The sequence below is a fragment of the Dermatophagoides farinae genome, chromosome 4 (assembly GCF_024713945.1).
Source record: "Dermatophagoides farinae isolate YC_2012a chromosome 4, ASM2471394v1, whole genome shotgun sequence".
NCBI classification, from domain to species: domain Eukaryota; kingdom Metazoa; phylum Arthropoda; class Arachnida; order Sarcoptiformes; family Pyroglyphidae; genus Dermatophagoides; species Dermatophagoides farinae.
Genome location: NC_134680.1, coordinates 5807744 through 5826990, shown reverse-complemented (window position 1 = coordinate 5826990; position 19247 = coordinate 5807744). Strand labels below are relative to the sequence as shown.

Below are 19247 nucleotides of genomic sequence, written 5' to 3'. Positions count from 1 at the left end.
CGTTTTTTTTTTTTGCACATCATTATGGGAATTATCGATAATTTTATGCGTTAATAAATTATGCGTTAAATCAGAGAGAGAGAGAGAGAGAGAGAGAGAAGTGAAAATTTTTAATCTCAAACAACGATAATTTGATACAGATTTAACACACACACACACACACACACACACACATTTGACAAATTCTTGAATCTCTAGAGGAAAAAAAAATCCTTTTTTTTCCAATAAATTCAAAAGTGTAAAATTTATTGTGAATTGAATGCACACACACACACACACACTGGGATGAGCGCGCGTGCCATAAATTTTCATGTAATAAAAAAAAATCGGGGAAATTCCAAAAATTTAAATGTGAACAAAAAAAAAATGACGACAACCAAAACATGCGTGAATTTTTTTTTTATTTTCTAAAGAATTTTGTTTTTCAAATTGAAATTGAAAAATTTAAAATTTTTTTTTCACACGAAAATTATCGCCATCTATTGATAGGAATTTCTAAAAAAAAATTACAAACAATACCACCATCTATCGGATGAATGTGTATGAACGATATCATTTTTCTCAATGTTGATGATGATTGATTCTTTATTTCGTCATGTAAACAAGTTTTTTATTATTATCAATCAAAATTGTTTTTTTTTTGGCCTGAATCCATTTACACAAACGAAATAAAAATGATAATAATAAATCATTCAATTCATCAAATGTGTCTTTTATTATTATTGTTGGTGATGATTATGATGGTCGACATGGGAAATTCTGAAAATGATCGAATCAAATTGAAAGATATTCAAACATTAACATTACATTCGGATCGTTGGACAGCCGCTCGTCGAACATCACCAATTCAACAATTAACATGTGTTGGTGACCATTGTAATCGTGTACGAATCTATTCCGCTCAATGTTATAATCGTGGTTCGGATGGTCGATCCATTCAATGGGAATGTAAAGCTGATATGCCTTCAAAATATAAATTTGGACAATTGGATATGTCATGTGAAGGTTATGATTCAAAGGATGATGAATATATTTTTGCTGGTTCCTGTGGTCTTCGATATACTATTGTTGAACGTTCTGGTGGTCATCAACAACAAGCCTTTCCAGGTGGAAATTATTTCAGTGGTCATGATCGAATGAAACCAGCTACCAAATCAACTAAGAATGAATCATTTTCATTCATACCGATTATTGTTGTTGCATTGATCATATTTTTCATCTATTATAAATGTCTTCGAAAAAGTTCGAAATCAAATGAAACGGATAATTCCAATACTGCTCGTCATGGTTATGGTAATGATGGTAATCAATTTCCATTTTTCGCCCGACCTTCAGCACCACCACCACCTGGATTTCGATCCGATTTATTTCAACAAGAATCACAACAACATCAGCCACCGCCTCAACCATCAATGGCTTCATCTTATCCGAAACATTCGGCTGGTGGAAGTAGTAGTATATGGCCAGGTATGTTGGGCGGTATGGCAACCGGTGGTCTTATGGGCTATTTATTGGGTTCCAATCAAAATCGTACCATACCGGACCATACATCTTCATATTTTGATGATGATAATAATTTTGGTAGATCATCAACGGCCGATACATTCATGAATTCCAGTGGAGGAGGATTTTTTGGTGGTGGTGGTGGTGGTTCCAATGATGATGGCGATATGGCCGAATCGACTGGTTTTGCATCCACTTCTGAACGTTAATAAGCAACAGCAACGGCCGCTTGATGGTCATCTTTTGATCTTTTAATTTACGAATCTTCAATCATTAATCTGCAAGAAAAACACAACAAAATTACGATTACATTCATTATATTTTAATATCAGTCAATAGAAAGAATTTTTGTTTGTCTTTTTTTTCAATGTAAATAAATTATTTCAAAAAAAAAAAAAAAAATAAAAACATTTAGCGTGTTTACATTTTTTTTTTACCAAAATGAAGCCATATGGTGAAACTTGACTTCTTTTTTTTTTGGCCATCGATTGATTTGACATCAAAAAAAAAATACCACACATTGATTGGTAAACGATTTTTTTTCTGTTCTGGTGTTGTTGTTGTTGTTGTTGTTGTGGTAAAAGAAAAGAAACATTAAGCCTTAGCAGGGGTTCCACTCCTTCTTGTTTTCGGGTGGCTTTTCTTTTCCATTTTCTCGGTTTATTTTTTTTGCTTTTTGTGTGTGTGTGTGTTTGTTATCATCGGAATGGTTTTTTTTTCTCTCTCTTTCGGCTATGTTAATAGTGTGTGTGTGTGTGTGTGTGTGTAGTTATGGTGATTTGAATTAGTGGTGGTGGTGGTGGTCGTCGTCGTCGTCGTGGTCTTTGTGAGCCATCTTCATCTCTTGTTGATGATCGTTATGTATGAGCTCAACTCGTGTCAACCTGTGTATATGTGTAACAATAAAGAAGAAGAAAAAAACAAAAACAAATCCAATTTGATCAATATTTCAACAACAACAACAAAAACCAAATCTTTTTTTTTCACTATGAATAATCAACAGGTTATAAATTAATTATTAATCAATCAATTAATCATTGACGATTTTTGACTATTAATTCATCAAAAAAAGAAAAAAAAATGACAATGAAGATGGAGATGATGATGAAATGTTTGAAAATTTTCATATTTTTATCATTTATATCAAATATGACATGTATAATTGAACATGTTGAAGATGAACCGGTAACATTACCGGAAAGTTGTGAACCAATCATAATACCAATGTGTAAAGATATTAAATATAATCAAACAATGTTTCCAAATATTTTGGGCCATATTAATCAAGAATCAGCTAAAGATGAAGTACATCAATATTTACCATTGGTTAAAATTAATTGTAGTCCACATTTGCAGATATTTTTATGTTCAATCTATGTTCCTGTTTGTAATGTATTGGAAACACCATTGAAACCATGTCGATCATTATGTATATCGGCACGTAAAGGTTGTGATGTATTGATGGAACAATTTGGTTTTCGTTGGCCAGAACATTTGGATTGTGCAAAATTTCCTAAATCTGATCAAGAATTATGTTTTGGTGAAAATAATGATCATCATCATCATCATAATAATAATAATCATAATGAACCGAATGAAATGATTGATACACATTTTTCATCCAATCCAATGGATATAAATAGCTGGTATAATCATGGTATAATCGGTAAACATGGTAATTCTCATCATAATCATCCACATTATCAACAACATCCATATGGTTCATCAATGTCAAATATGACATATCGTTATCATCATCAATTATCATTTAAATGTCCATTGAATTTTGTCGTACCATCCGGTATGGATTATGTATTTCGAATACAAGGTAAAGAACATAAAGATTGTGGTATGCCTTGTGATGGACTATTATTCGATTCAAAAGAACGTCATCTAATTCGTATATGGACTGGAATGTGGGCCATATTCTGTGTGATTTCAACATTGTTCACAATACTTACATTTCTAATTGAACCAAGAAGATTTGAATATCCAGAAAGAGCCATAATATTCTTGAGTATGTGTTATTTTTTCATCGGTATTGTTTTTATCTTTGGATTTTTATTAGACGATTCTGTTGCTTGTAATCAACCGTTTCCACAACCAAATGGTCATACAAATGTCCAAATGATTCGAACAATATCACAGGGTAACAAAAATGAAAAATGTACCCTTTTATTTATGACATTATATTTTTTTCTTATATCGAATTCAATTTGGTGGATCATATTGACCATATCATGGTTTTTATCCGCTTGTTTACAATGGGGCAATGAAGCTATAGAATCGAATGCCCATTATTTTCATCTATTCTCATGGACAATACCGGCTATAATGACAATTTTTGTATTGGCAATGAATAAAGTTGAAGGCGATATACTAACTGGTGTTTGTTTTGTTGGCATATGGAATCCATTCTATATGATCATATTTGTATTGATACCTATTGCCATATTATTATTATTGGGATTCATTTTTCTAGTGTCCGGTTTCATATCATTATTACATATTCGTACAACAATGAAATCAAAACGTAATCTTGAAAAATTTGATAAATTTATGCTTAAAATTGGTTTCTTTTCCATTCTATATCTAATTCCATCATGTACAATGCTTGTTTGTTATTATTATGAACAAAATAATATTGATTCATTTCTACTTTCATGGCTTCAAGATGTTTGTTCAAGATTTGATTATGGTATTCCATGTCCAAATTTTATATCAAATAATCCATCACCGTCATCATCATCATCATCATCGGCAACGACGACTGATAATCATATTGTACAGCCAGTAAAACCTAAATTAATTATTTATTTAGCTAAATATTTAAGCTTTTTAATGCCTGGTATTATATCTGGTTTTTGGATTTGGTCAGAAAAAACTGTCAGCTCTTGGAATCGTATTATAAGAAGATTCTGTTGTATAATGAATAAACAACGACAACAACAATTTGATGATTATGTTTGATCATCAACGATCAACGAGCTATCGTTTCGTTTTATATTTATTTTGTGTGTTTTTTTTTCTGTTTGTAAAATTTTAATTTAAAGTAAGAAAAAAAAAAGAAATCACCACAATGTAAAAAAAAAGAACATCAAACACATCGATCTTTACATTTCGTTCGTTGCCATTTTATATATACACATACGCATTTATTTTTTATTTTCTTGTTTTTGAAAACCAAAATAAATTCAATTTTTTTTTTTTTAATCAACGAAATTACGCATCATGCATTAACCACTAATGAATGAGAATAACCGAATAAAGAATTTATTGCTAGTAGTGGTAATAATAATAATATAATAATACGGAAATTGAAACCAGTCTCTCCCCCACCCCACCACCACCACAAAGTTCAGTGGTTTCCAAACCATTCTTTCTCTTTTTCTCTCATTTGCATCAAAGCCAAATCCTAACCACGAAGCTGTCCAAAACGCTAAAAAAATCAATCAAACGATAATCGTTTGGATAACACTAACGAGTTGCTAAAGAACTAGCCAAAACATCAAAAAAAGGGGGAATGAGCATGCATTCTAAACCAAATAAATTCATTCGAATGAGAGATTTCCAATTTTTTTTTGTCGTTCCATTTAAGATTTACATTGTGCAGCACAGCACGGTGATCATTTTTGTTTTGTTGTTTTTTTTTGTTTTGGATGATGACGACAATCGTTTCTCAAACACGACGAGCATGCTCGTCGTGTTTGTTTTCGTTTTTTTTGTTTGTTTGTTGTTGCTGCTGCTGTTGTTGTTGGGCTAGATGGATTCGAAGTTTGATGACATGAGTCAAAACAAGTAAAACAAGACTAAAAAAAAAATCTCACGTTTAAATCCAATCCAATACGTGTTTGATATCATTGGGTAAATAATCAATCAATCAAACAAAAAAAAAACGTGGAAGAAATCATTTCATTCTTTATTGGAAATCAATCCATTTCATTTCATCCATCGATTTTGAATTCGAATGTCTAAAAAAAAAATTGCCTCAATATTGTCCATCGGTATTGTCATTTTTTTTAAATCATCCATAAAAAACAAAGTAAGTGCTTTGACTTTTTTTTCAAATGCAATCACTTTTTTTCTTGTTTCTCATTCCATTGTACACACACACATTTTTTCATTTGATTTGATTTGATTTGATGAATGAATGAATGATAATTCTAATCTAATCTGAAATGTTGATGAATTTATTATATTTATAGAGAGAGAATGAGAGAGAAAAGGAAGAAATTGTTTTTATGATGATGATGATAAAATCATTGTCGTCATCATCATCATCATCATCATAATGATTATCGTCTACAATTGTCACATCATTTATAGTTGATGATGGTGATATGTACCTATAGTGTTTTATCATGACAAATCTGTATTATTAGAGGAAAAAAATACGATTACAATCAATGATGATGATGATGATGATGATAACAATAGATCGAGAGAGAGAAAATTAGCGCAATCATAAATGATGATGACACGTACACACGTACACACACACAGAGAGAGAGATAGCGAGAGAAGAAATGGTTGATTGAAAATCGAATCAATCAATAAAAAACAATTATTGAATGGATGAAATTCATTCGATTATGGAATATAAGATTTATGATGAAAAACAATAACAACAAATACACTTCCAATCACAATAGACCATCAAGATAAATGAATCAAGTTGTTCCACAAATATTGATGATGATGATGATGATAATAGAAGCCAGATAGATCCAGTTGTATCCAGAATTTTGGATTGTTTGTCATTAGAGTTTATTTTTGTTTTCATTTCATTCAACAACAACAACAACAACAACAGCTGCAGCTACAGAATATCACTATGGTAATTTTATCATTGATCATTGGAACCGAAATTCTATGGATTCAAACTATTTATTTTGGATGAAACAAAACAAAACAAAACAAATCAAATAATAGGCAATAAATATTGATTGATTCGAACCTGAAAGAATTATAATTTAGATCAAATGTAGAAATCCAGTCCAATAACACAACAGCAGAATTTCATTAATTTGAAAGTTTCATTAATGTTCCAAGCACACGAGAAAACAAATTAACCTTTATCATGAATCAATCAAATGGATGAGAGAAAGAAAAAAAAATCCAATTATTTATCACCATCAATTAAATTTTTTTATTATTATTAGTTGGAAATTTTGTTATTGACATTGACCATGAAAAATACCCAATATAATAATCATTCGAATTCGATTCCAGAATCTAATCTAGGGTATAAATAGAGTCGAATGAATGAATTTTATTTTTCATTTTTCTTTTCTGGAACATGAAATTTCTCTGTGTAAGGTGTGTGTGGTACTAATCTAATCTTTTTTTCTTTTTTTTTCGTTTGATCCATTTCATTTTTTTTTCATTTTCATTTAGATTAAATAAAATTCCATTCAATTCATCAATCCATCCATCAAAAATGTCAGCATCATCATCATCATCATCATCATATCTATCGAATATAATCCAGAATAAAAAGATTAACTATCTGAATAGTAATAATTATTCCGGTGCTGTTGTTGATAATGAAACGGCTGGTGATAATAATGGTATGTAAAAAAATGATTATAATCAATAATGATTTGATACATTTACGATGCCAAAAAAAATTTGATGATGGTCGGTAATCATATGATCATTCAATCTGATTGATCAACCGTTATATGATTGGCGGTAATTTTTTTCAACATCAAACAAACAAAAAAAAATGTCTACAACAATCAACTAAATTGTCGGTTTTTATTTTATTGATCTTTAACACCTTGAGAATATATGTATATTATTTGTCAGGGAATGTATGATAGAATGAAATTGTCAAGTGTCGGTATTGTTGTCAATCAAACACACGTACATGCATATATCCATAGGTCCTTGAGTTTTTTTTTCATTTTTTCCATCTAGTTTCTTTGTTTATTCAATGGTGTGTGTGATTAGATTTTTCACAAAAAAAAAGAAATGCTATTTTTATCCATTTTTTAAGTTTATTTTTTTTTCATTATTTTTTTTAAATAATCGCTTACAGTAAATAGTAGTGTGTGTGTGTTTGTTATTTTTGTCTGAATTTATTGAATTGAAATGATAGCCAAATCTAATGATGATCATGTGGTGGATAAAAAAGAAATTCGTTCGTTTATTTTGCGTTTGTAAACATTCGATTTCATTGAATCAAGGCAACTTTTTTTTTTGTTTTTCGTCTGCATATCGTCGGTGTGTAACATTCGAAATATTTATCACAAACAACGTGAAATATGTTGTTGTCGTTAACACTTTGATTGTCTTGTCTGAAAAAAAAATGAGAATCACGAAGAATCATTCTCATATACTGAATAGGCTGAAAAAGAAAGTATATTTCATTTTTGTAATTTGTCACAAGTTTTTTTTTTTGGTTTTCATTCTGTATTTTTTTTTCTGCACAATCATTCATTGAACAGTGATACCTAATATCATCATCATCACCGTTCAGTCAGTCAGTAAATTGTAATCTTTTCAGTCAGTCTTTTTTTTGATTTTGATCTCTATATGTGTAAAAAAAAAGTTTGTGGAAATAATCACAATCATCATCATAATCATAAAAAAATTGTTGTTGGTTGATTGTAAATCAAAATTTCCAAATAATAAAACACATCTCAAGAGTTTGTTTGTTTGGTTATTTGGTTATTACTGTCGTATTCTGAAACGTTTGTTTTGCAATGATAAACAACAATTGATTGATAATCGAAATTTATGCTTCCCATTTCAGTTTGATTTTTGTGTGTGTGATTATTATTTACTTTGTGGCATTTTTTTTATAACAGATTTAGAGCATTATCTAAATCATGATTTGTGTATAAAAACGTGGCCACATTTACACATGTGCATTTTATATTTGATCCCATTTTTTTTTCGTTTTGATGATTTCATTTATACTTTGTGTGTGTGTGCATGTAATATTTTTTTTTGTTTCCAACGAACCAACGAACGATTATTCTTCTAGAATTTTTGTTTTAGAGAATAATAATAATAATTCCTGAAAATCTATAAACACCGTATATATTATCATCATATAGATCAAGATGTTTATGCATTTTTGTCGCCATAAAAATTGTTTCGTTATTTTTGTTTCAATATTATGGACTACTTAATATATAATTGATTATTTCTGATTGTGATTTATTTTTCATTTTTATGTTTTGAAAAGAGCTTGTTGTATTGAAAATTCAATTTTTAAATTTACAATTTGATTTGATTCAATTTATTCGAATCTTTTGATCGACTATTTTTACAGCCATAGCGAACACATTTCACAAACAAACATTCGAAATTTTGTATTGAATTTTTTTTTATTTGATTTTTTTTCTATTTTGAATCAAACGAAAAACAAAATAAAAAAAAACACTGAAAATGTTGTCCGTTGGAACACCGAATGAAAAATTATATAAACGATTATTATCGTCGAATAATAATAATAATAATGGTTCAATTCCATTGGTTAAAAAACAAAATTCAACACCATCAACAATATTGACAACGAATAATAATAATAATAATCTTGATGATTTGATTAAAATAAAACCATCATTAAATTGTGGTATCGATGTTAAAAATCATGTAATTAATCTTTTTACATCGTCCACATCGACAGCTTATAATATTCGTACAACATGGAATACAATTGGTCAATTGGTTACAGTACCAGCACCATTGGTTATTGCTGGACCATCCGGTAGCGGTAAAAGTACATTATTAAAACGATTGATGAATGAATTCCAGGATTGTTTTGGTTTCAGTATTTCACGTATGTTTTATGAACACAATTTTGAGTTGAAATTGAATTTTTGTATATAAAGAAAAACTAATTCCGTTTATTCTTTTGATATTTTTTTTTTTTAGATACAACAAGAAAACCTCGTAAAGGTGAACAAAATGGACGTGAATATTTTTTCATTAATCCAGAAACATTTGAACAAAGTATTCAAAATGATGAATTTATTGAATATACTCGTTTTTCTAACAATTATTATGGTACAAGGTAAATGGAATTTAATTTAATCGAAAAGAAAATTTCTGATTAATCTCACTTTTTTTTCTAATCATAGTAAAAAAGCTGTAAAAGATGTACAGAATTCCGGTAAAATCTGTATACTTGATGTTGAAATTGATGGTGTAAGAAATTTGAAAAAGACCGATCTAAATCCACGATTTGTATTTATAAAGCCACCAAGTTTGGAAATTTTGGTATGTGATAATGATGATCAGAATCAGACCTTTCTAGAATTTGTAAGCTAATAAGATGATTTAATTTTTTCTTATTTGTATTCTAGGAACAACGTTTACGTAGTCGTGGCACAGAAACAGAAGAATCTATTCAACAACGTTTAACACGTGCATTAGAAGAATTAAAATTTGGTGAAATTGAAGGAATGTTTGATCTAATCATTACAAATGATGATATTGAAAAAGCCTATAGTATTCTACGACAATTTATTGTTAATGTAAGTACATTGTAAATTATGTGAATGATAATTAAATTAACACATCTCTCTCATTGATTATATTTAATAGGAGGTTGAAGCATTGAAAAAATCTCGTGGAATGTAATTGGAAAAAAATAATGAAAAGAAAATCGAAAAAAACATTATCAAAGAAAGACGAAGATAAAAATTATCAACTACATTTCAACTTTGATGTTCTGGTTTCATCTGTATTTTTTTTTTTTTTTTTATTCGAATAGTTCTCTTTCTTTCGTTCTTTTCGTAACATTCAACAAATAGGCAAACAACATCGGAAAAAAATATTTGTTTAGTATTTGTCCACAACAAATTCGTAAATCAACATTTTCTTATTTCGATATAACAAGAATTTTTATATATCGCACACACACACACACACACACATCAGAAAGAGAGAAAGACACATACACGTTTGAAATCCCACCAGTCTTTTTTTTTTGCTTTTATTTGTATCTTTTTTTTTTACTTTTTTTGTATCTTTTTTTTTGTTTGTTTGTTTTTAATTTTTAACTTTTTATTTTCATTCTTTGATTTTACACCTTGCACACAATACACACACACACACATCGATTATGAGTGAAAACAATGCATTTTTATCAGACAAATATCAAATATTTACAATTGAAAACTGAATGAATAATAATAATAATAATAATAAAAAATTTAGAAACGCAAAAATCCAATTCAATTGCGGTGTGGTTCGAATGTTTTATTTTGCTGTTGTTGTTGTTGTTGTCATGCACACATTTTCATCATCATCATCATCGGATTGTCGAATGTGATAATCAGAAACAAAATATGTTGACCAATATTTCTATTTCTAACAAAAAAAATAAAACCATTTTTGATTGGCCAATTTTCTTGGATACAATGTACAATGAACAAATGAATGAAATGAAATTGGAACACATACAACATTACAAAAAAATTGTTTGAAAGGAAGAAAAAAAAGGATTTGGATTTTTTTTTTCACACACACACACATTACCATTAAACAAGGCCAGCAAAAAAAAAAATTTTTTTTCTCTATTTCATTTGCATTGAAGCATTTTTGTTGTGTTTAAGAAGCAACAACAACAACAACAACAACAATAACAACAACAATAGCAAAAAGGAAGTCAAGTATGTCACCGGTTTTTGATTTGAAATTGGAAAAAAAATTTGACAAGAGAGAGAAAAAAAAATCAGCAGAGAGAAATAACAAACTCGATTTAGACTTTTTTTTCTTCTTCTTCTTTTTTTTGGACCATTGTGTTTATTATTTATTCATACATCGATTGTTATTTCGACAACAACAACTTTGAAGAATGTACAATACAATATTGTGTTCCATTGTGACCGATGATGAATTATTATTATTGATTGATGATGATGATGATGATGCTGTGATCAGTATGTGTCCATTGTGAAGAAAACAATAATAAAAAAAATACAGGTAAGAAATCAGAAAAAAAGAGAGAGAAAAAAAATATTAAACACTACTTAACCGGACAATCACAACAAGTTTCTCGTTATCGTTCAATATCACACGCATCAAAATACATTGCATTCATTCAATCATTCTTGTGTGAAACATTACTTACACTATTACTTTCAACGTATAACCAGAAAAAAAAATTCGAATATACAAAAATCATAAAGATATGGATAGTCCCGTGTTCTTTTTTTTTTCTTCAAACAAAAACACCAAGTTGGTCGATTAAAATAATGATAAGTGTGTGAATTTGGCCAGCAAAAAAAAGTACAATCCATATCAATTCGTACAGTTTGGATTGGTTTCAAATTTTATTTTTTCAATGTTTTTTTTTCTCCACAGTTTTTGATACTGCGATAATAATATAATATATCTTCTGTGTTATATTTCGATATTTTATTATTCATCACAAGCCAAGCCAAGTCTTCACAACAATTTTTTTGATGTTTTGTGTGTAACAAATGTTCTCATCATCGATAATCAACATACAAAAATAAATAGAAATTTTTTTTTTTTGATAGATTTCGAACATTCTGTTTGTGTATGCGTGGGTGTGTTTGTTGTGTTTTTTTGGTGAATCTAATTATTTTCATTATCAGAAATTGATATGAAAATTTGTGACAAACAACGCAGTATACATAAACTGGCTATATAACAAAAACAAAACGAAAAATTTTTTTTTTGTCATTTTAATAACATAGTCCGATGGTATTTATGTGTGTTTGATTTTGGTACTTGAATTTTTAATTTCTTTTTTTGTCGAAGAAACTTTGAATAAAACGACGATAATACAACGATAATGGCTAATAAGCAAATAATTTTGGTTACCGGATCCAGTGGTTGTCTTGGCCAACATGTTGTTCGTCTATTGCATGAACAAGATGATTGTGTACAGGAAATTCGTTGCTATGATCAGAAACCATTTCCAAATAATCTAAGTAAGTGGATAATAATTGAAAATTTATTTGGATTACTGATTTTTGTTTTTTTTTTTATTATTATTTACAACAAAAAAAAAATAGAACACAAAATAACAAAAGAAATGCAAATCATAACCGGAGATATACGTAATGAAAAACAATTGACAAATGCAATGAATGGTGTCAATGTTATCATACATTGTGCTGCATTGATCGATATTAGTTTGACACCAAATGAAACGGAAATGCAATCAATAAATGTTGATGGTACACAAAAATTACTTGAAATGGCCATAGAAAATAATGTCGAATATTTTGTCCATGTTTCCGGTACTGAAGTAAATATTGGCAATGATCCAATATATTATAGTTCAGAGAATACAATTATTATACCGAAAAAACATTTATTGGATCCATATTCCAAAACAAAAGCCAATGCTGAAGAATTGGTACGTGAATTTAATGGCAAAAAATTGGCCAATGATAATGATCGATTAAAAACGGTAATATTACGTCCAAATATAATGTATGGTGAAGAAGATAATCATTTTGTAACGAAAATATTGGCCATCGCTAAAGCCAATGGTGGCCAATTACGACGTTTGGACAATGTATTTACACGTATGCAACCGATATATGTGGGCAATGTTGCACATGCTTGTTTGAAAGCAAAAAATCGTATACAAATTGATCAGAAAATATCTGGTGAAGAATTCATTATAACGGATGATACAAAAATAATGGATCCATTTGAATTTGTTGAACCATTCGTTAAGGCACGTGGATTTCAAATGACCAAACGTGTCTATCCATATTGGTTATTCATCATGCTATTCACATTATATTGTTGGCTATGTAAAAAAATTGGTAATATTTTACCATTACGAATACCGGCTAATATGACACCGGAAACAGTAAAATTTATTTGCAATACATATTTCTTCAATCGTACTAAAGCAACATTACGTCTAGATTATGATCCATTATATGATCATGATGAATCTGTTAGTCGTAGTTTGGAATTTTATAAAAAATGTCCACTTTAATATTATGTTCATTCATTCATGTTTGTGTTTGTTTATTGCAAAACAAGAAAAAAATAAAATAAAATAAAAGTAGAAATTAAAAGTCAAAAAAAAAAAAAAAACAAAAAAACGTTTGCCACCACACGATTTCGTCTTTTGTGATTCTATTGATCATTGAATATTTTATCCTAATTTCTAATTTCAATTCTATTCTAATCTAAATCTTTATCTTCTTTATCTTTATGCCGCTTGTTTGTCAGTAATTGCGATTTTTACACTCTGCAAGTGTTTGCATTGTATTAAACTCAGCACCGCAAAGCGATCCTGTAACAAAGCTCGTTTCTATTGCATCATCATTTTTTTAATTTCATTGTGAAAGTATCACATAATTGATTTCTTTGATATTTTTCGGTTAAAAATGACAAAAACACCGGCAATCGGAATTGATCTTGGTACAACATATTCATGTGTTGGTGTATTTCAACATGGTAAAGTCGAAATTATTGCTAATGAACAAGGTAATCGTGTCACTCCATCGTATGTTGCATTTACCGATACTGAACGGTTGATTGGTGATGCTGCCAAAAGCCAAGTTGCTATGAACCCAACTAACACTGTGTTCGATGCAAAACGTTTGATTGGCCGACGATTTGATGATCTGACAGTACAGACAGATATGAAACATTGGCCATTTACTGTGGTCAATTGTGGTGGAAAGCCCAAGATTCAGGTATGGTTGTTTTATGATTATTTTGGCTTTTCTATTGATTATTTGAAAAACAGGTTAAATATAAAGATAAAAGAAAGAAGTTCTTTCCAGAAGAGATCTCATCAATGATGTTGACCAAGATGAAGGAAATCGCAGAAGCTCATCTAGGAAAGACCGTCACTAATGCTGTAATCACAGTTCCGGCATATTTCAATGACTTGCAACTTCGGGCCACCAAAGATGCTGGTACAATTGCTGGTTTGAATGTTTTTCGTGTCATTAGTGAACCAACGGCTGCCGCAATTGCTTATGGTCTACACAAGAAAGTCGAAGGAGAACAAAAAGTATTGATTTTTGATCTTGGTGGTGGTACGTTCGATGTGTCCATCTTGATCATCAAGAACGGTATTTTCGAAGTGAAATCAACTGCTGGTGATACCCATTTAGGTGGAGAAGATTTCGATAACCGAATGGTCGATCACTTTGTTGAGGAATTCAAACGAAAACACAAGAAGGATTTGACCAGCAATAAACGTGCACTTCGTCGCCTCAAAACAGCTTGCGAACGAGCCAAACGAACTTTGTCTTCTTCAACACATGCCTCAATCGAAATTAATTCATTGTTCGAAAGCATTGATTTCTGTTCGACCATCACCCGTGCTCGCTTCCAAGAATTGTGTGCGGATTTATTCCTTTCGACATTGGACACAGTGGAGAAATCGCTTCGCGATGCCAAATTGGATAAATCGCAAATTAATGAAATCGTATTGGTTGGCGGCGCCACTCGTATTCCTAAAATTCAAAAATTGTTGCAAGACTTTTTCAACGGTAAAGAACTGAACAAATCAATCAATCTCGATGAAGCTGTAGCTTATGGAGCAGCTGTTCAGGCAGCCATCCTTAATGGTGATCAATCGAAAAATGTTAAAGGTCTTTCGCTTCTCGACGTTGCTCCTTTGTCATTGGGTATTGACACAAAAGGTGGTATCATGTCAACAATAATCGAGCGTAACACTGCTATTCCGACTAAACGAACAAAAAGATCATATACCGTTGGAGATGATCAGTCTAGGGTACCGATTCGGGTAAGTCATTGCTACTAAAATATGAAAATTCACTAATTTTACATCTTGTAGGTCTATGAAGGCGAACGTCCCATGACCATAGATAATAATTTATTGGGCGAATTTACTTTGGCTGGTATTCCACCGGCTCCTCGTGGAGTTGAAAAATTTGATGTTACATTTGATATTGATGCAAATGGTATTTTAAATGTATCAGCAATAAATCCAAGTACAGGCAGACAAAGTGAAATTACAATTACAAACAATGTAGGTCGATTATCACAAAACGATATCAATCGTATGATCAATGAAGCTAAATTTTATAAACAAGAAGATGATAAGAAACGTGAACGTATTGCAGCCAAGAATTCATTGAAAGATTATCTCTACAAATTGAAAAAGGAAGCATTTGAATCTATGATTCCGAAACATCGTAAAAAAATAATGAAAAAAATTAATAAAGTATGTAAATGGTTGGACGCTAATGCTTTGGCTGAAAAAGATGAATTGGATTGCAAACTTAAAGTTTTGGAAGATGAATACAATTTAATCATTAATAATCAAGAAAGTGAACAATCTTTAATGAATCAATAAGCTTTAACTGATGATGAATCAAATGGATAACAATATTCTTTGGTTTTATTCATTGTATTAGCATTTTATTATAGCGGAACAGAATACACCACGACAAATTAAGGATACAAGTAAATTCGCATCTTTTATTGAAAAAAATGAGTAATTTTGAAAAATCATTGGATAACCAAATGGACATTGCCATGATGTTTTTTTGATTTATTTACTATAATAATTGCCACATTGATTTGGTCAATCATACGAAAATTAATAGCAAAATAAATTTCGATTTAAATGTTTTTTTCCTCTCAATTCCTTGATTTGAATCATGTTTAAATAAAAATTGTTTCATGAGCCATTCATATAGATAATAACATTTCTTACCATCCTGTTTATACATATCAGCCGAAAAAAAATTAAAATTTTTTGTTCTATCACCATCATCATCATCATAATTTCATTTTTTCATATTTATGACGCTTGCTTGCCAGTAACTACAATTTTTACATTCTGCATGTGTTTGCATTGTATTAAACTCAGCCTGTAACAAGCTCATTTCCATTTCATCATCATTTTTTTAATGTCACTGTGAAACGATCGCACTGAAAAATAATTAATTCGATTTTAATGATTGATTTCTTTGATTTTTTTTTTTTTTTGGTTTGAAATTCATTGTTACAAATTGAAATAATGGCAAAAACACCGGCAATTGGTATCGATTTAGGCACCACATATTCATGTGTTGGTGTATTTGAATATGGTAAAGTCGAAATTATCCCTAATGAACAAGGTAATCGTACCACACCATCATATGTTGGATTTACCGATACTGAGCGGTTGATTGGTGATGCGGCCAAAAGTCAAGTGGCTATGAACCCAAGTAACACTGTGTTTGATGCAAAACGTTTGATTGGTCGACGATTTGATGATTCAACAGTGCAGGCAGATATGAAACATTGGCCATTTACTGTGGTCAATTATGGTGGAAAGCCCAAGATTCAGGTATGGTTGTTTTATGATTATTTTGGCTTTTCTATTGATTATTTGAAAAACAGGTTGAATATAAAGATGAAACAAAGAAGTTCTTTCCAGAAGAGATCTCATCAATGGTGTTGACTAAGATGAAGGAAATCGCCGAAGCTTATCTAGGAAAGACCGTCACTAATGCTGTAATCACAGTTCCGGCATATTTCAATGACTTACAACGTCAGGCCACCAAAGATGCCGGTACAATTGCTGGTTTGAATGTTTTTCGTGTCATCAGTGAACCAACGGCTGCCGCAATTGCTTATGGTCTAGACAAGAAAGTCAAAAAAGAACAAAAAGTATTAATTTTTGATCTTGGTGGTGGCACGTTCGATGTGTCCATCTTGATCATCAAGAGCGGTAATTTCGAAGTGAAATCAACTGCTGGTGATACCCATTTAGGTGGCGAAGATTTTGATAACCGAATGGTCGATCACTTTGTCGAGGAATTTAAACGAAAACACAAGAAGGATTTGACCAGCAATAAACGTGCACTTCGTCGCCTCAAAACAGCTTGCGAACGAGCCAAACGAACGTTGTCTTCTTCTACACATGCCTCAATCGAAATTGATTCATTGTTCGAAGGCATTGATTTCTGTTCGACCATCACCCGTGCTCGCTTCCAAGAATTGTGTGCGGATTTATTCCTTTCGACATTGGGTCCAGTGGAGAAATCGCTTTGCGATGCCAAATTGGATAAATCGCAAATTAATGAAATCGTATTGGTTGGCGGCTCCACTCGTATTCCTAAAATTCAAAAATTGCTGCAAGACTTTTTCAACGGTAAAGAATTGAACAAATCAATCAATCTCGATGAAGCTGTAGCTTATGGAGCAGCCGTGCAAGCAGCCATCCTTAATGGTGATCAATCGGAAAATGTTCAAGGTCTATTGCTTCTTGACGTTGCTCCCTTATCGTTGGGTACCGAAACAGCTGGTGGTGTGATGACCCCATTGATCAAACGTAACACTACCATTCCAACTAAACAAACACAACCATTCAAAACTTATGCTGATAATCAGCCTGGTGTTTTGATTCAGGTAAGTCATTGCTACTAAAATATGAAAATTCGCTAATTTTACATCCTGTAGGTCTATGAAGGCGAACGTCCCATGGCCATAGATAATAATTTATTAGGCAAATTTAGATTGACTGGTATTCCACCGGCTCCTCGTGGAGTTGAAAAATTTGATGTTACATTTGATATTGATGCAAATGGCATTTTAAATGTATCGGCAATAAATCCAAGTACCGGCAGACAAAGTGCAATTACAATTACAAACAATGTAGGGCGATTATCACAAAATGATATCAATCGTATGATCGATGAAGCTAAATTTTATAAAAAAGAAGATGATAAGAAACGTGAACGTATTGCAGCCAAGAATTCATTGGAAGATTATATCTACAAATTGAAAAAGGAAGCAATTAAAATTGATTGTGAAAAAATCCTGAACGAAATTGATAAAGTATGCAAATGGTTGGATGCTAATACTTTGGCAGAAAAAGATGAATTTGAATATCAACTTAAAAAATTGGAAAGTAATCCGATTATCACTAAATTGTATCAACCAGCTGGTGGTTTTTCCGATGATGATGGTTCTGGTAGTGCCGGCAGTGGTGATGACGTTAAATCTGGACCTATCATCGAAGAAGTCGATTAAATAGTTGGATTTTTTTTTGTAATTCGATTCTCATCTTTGTATTGCGGTTTTTATTTTATCGTTTAATCATGGATCATCATTCACGTATGTAATTCTATTTACGACACAGCCATGATGTTTTTTCAATTTATTGTGTGCTATATTGCCACATTCATTTGGTTACTCATACGAAAATTAACAGCCAAAATAAATTTCGATTTAAACATTGTTTTTCTTCTCTCAATTTTTTTAATTTGAATCATTTTTAAATAAAATTGTTTCATGAGCTATTCATATAGATAATATAACATTTCTTACCATCCGTTTTTTATACAAATCACCAGATGATGATGGATGAATTTACATCAACATTATTATCATCATCAAAAAAAATGTTAAATAACAACGATAAAATGGAAAAAAGAAAGAAAGAGAGAAAAAAATCTGTAAAACCTCAAAAAAAAAAAAAAGAGAAATGAAATGAATTGAAAGGAAATTAGGTCAAGAAATGCAAGCGGCCATCATCTCATCCATTATGCACTGTAGTGGTGGTGTAACAGGTTTTCATTTCGAATACAGAAAAAAAACTGAAATTTTGAAACAAAATAAACAGAACTGGAATCTAAATCCCCCCGGCGCTGATGCCATCATTGAAAACAATTTTGTGGCCCAAAATGGTCAAAATAGAAAAAAAAACGATTCGAAGAGAAACGAAAAATTTTCAAAGATTAAGGTTCAAAACAAAAAAACAACAAAAACAAGAGAGAGAGAAAAAGAATTTAAAGAGAAAATCTTGTACA

The 19247-nt window shown here is 30.8% G+C and overlaps 6 protein-coding genes across 11 annotated transcripts; all 6 read left to right on the top strand.

Moving 5' to 3' along the window:
• Nucleotides 1–538: 538 nt before the first annotated feature.
• LOC124490210 (store-operated calcium entry-associated regulatory factor) lies at nucleotides 539–1923 on the top strand. Its single transcript, XM_047052674.2, has one exon. The coding sequence runs from the start codon at nucleotides 675–677 to the stop codon at nucleotides 1710–1712; it is 1038 nt and encodes a 345-aa protein (XP_046908630.2). The 5' UTR covers nucleotides 539–674; the 3' UTR covers nucleotides 1713–1923.
• An 11-nt stretch (nucleotides 1924–1934) lies between these two features.
• On the top strand, nucleotides 1935–4725 carry LOC124490208 (frizzled-7-B). Its single transcript, XM_047052670.2, has 2 exons — nucleotides 1935–3520; nucleotides 3572–4725. Exons 1-2 carry the CDS (start codon nucleotides 2584–2586, stop codon nucleotides 4471–4473), a joined length of 1839 nt encoding a protein of 612 aa, XP_046908626.2. The 5' UTR covers nucleotides 1935–2583; the 3' UTR covers nucleotides 4474–4725.
• A 492-nt stretch (nucleotides 4726–5217) lies between these two features.
• Nucleotides 5218–10696, top strand: LOC124490211 (guanylate kinase). 4 transcript variants are annotated; one of them, XM_075730909.1, is made up of 7 exons: nucleotides 5218–5545; nucleotides 6901–7073; nucleotides 9146–9298; nucleotides 9394–9532; nucleotides 9600–9738; nucleotides 9825–9995; nucleotides 10066–10696. In XM_075730909.1, exons 2-7 carry the CDS (start codon nucleotides 6944–6946, stop codon nucleotides 10099–10101), a joined length of 768 nt encoding a protein of 255 aa, XP_075587024.1. In that variant the 5' UTR covers nucleotides 5218–5545; nucleotides 6901–6943; the 3' UTR covers nucleotides 10102–10696. The 4 variants fall into 4 exon arrangements, with proteins under 4 accessions (XP_075587024.1, XP_075587023.1, XP_075587022.1 ...); XM_075730908.1 differs by lacking the exon at nucleotides 5218–5545 and adding an exon at nucleotides 6745–6822; XM_075730907.1 differs by lacking the exons at nucleotides 5218–5545; nucleotides 6901–7073 and adding an exon at nucleotides 7762–7954 and having other exon boundaries at nucleotides 7992–9298.
• Nucleotides 10697–11277: 581 nt separating this feature from the next.
• On the top strand, nucleotides 11278–13562 carry LOC124490209 (3 beta-hydroxysteroid dehydrogenase type 7). Of its 3 annotated transcripts, XM_075730882.1 has the most exons (4): nucleotides 11278–11448; nucleotides 12121–12195; nucleotides 12253–12425; nucleotides 12510–13562. In XM_075730882.1, the coding sequence occupies exons 3-4, from the start codon at nucleotides 12287–12289 to the stop codon at nucleotides 13451–13453; spliced, it is 1083 nt and encodes a 360-aa protein (XP_075586997.1). In that variant the 5' UTR covers nucleotides 11278–11448; nucleotides 12121–12195; nucleotides 12253–12286; the 3' UTR covers nucleotides 13454–13562. The 3 variants fall into 3 exon arrangements, with proteins under 3 accessions (XP_075586997.1, XP_046908627.2, XP_046908628.2); XM_047052671.2 differs by lacking the exon at nucleotides 11278–11448 and having other exon boundaries at nucleotides 11893–12195; XM_047052672.2 differs by lacking the exon at nucleotides 11278–11448 and having other exon boundaries at nucleotides 11930–12203.
• Nucleotides 13563–13730: 168 nt separating this feature from the next.
• Nucleotides 13731–16210, top strand: LOC124490206 (heat shock cognate 71 kDa protein). Its single transcript, XM_047052668.2, has 3 exons — nucleotides 13731–14162; nucleotides 14216–15226; nucleotides 15278–16210. The coding sequence occupies exons 1-3, from the start codon at nucleotides 13851–13853 to the stop codon at nucleotides 15797–15799; spliced, it is 1845 nt and encodes a 614-aa protein (XP_046908624.2). The 5' UTR covers nucleotides 13731–13850; the 3' UTR covers nucleotides 15800–16210.
• Nucleotides 16211–16251: 41 nt separating this feature from the next.
• Nucleotides 16252–18735, top strand: LOC124490205 (heat shock cognate 71 kDa protein-like). The gene is made up of 3 exons (XM_047052667.2): nucleotides 16252–16780; nucleotides 16834–17844; nucleotides 17896–18735. Exons 1-3 carry the CDS (start codon nucleotides 16469–16471, stop codon nucleotides 18466–18468), a joined length of 1896 nt encoding a protein of 631 aa, XP_046908623.2. The 5' UTR covers nucleotides 16252–16468; the 3' UTR covers nucleotides 18469–18735.
• The last annotated feature ends 512 nt before the right edge of the window (nucleotides 18736–19247 follow it).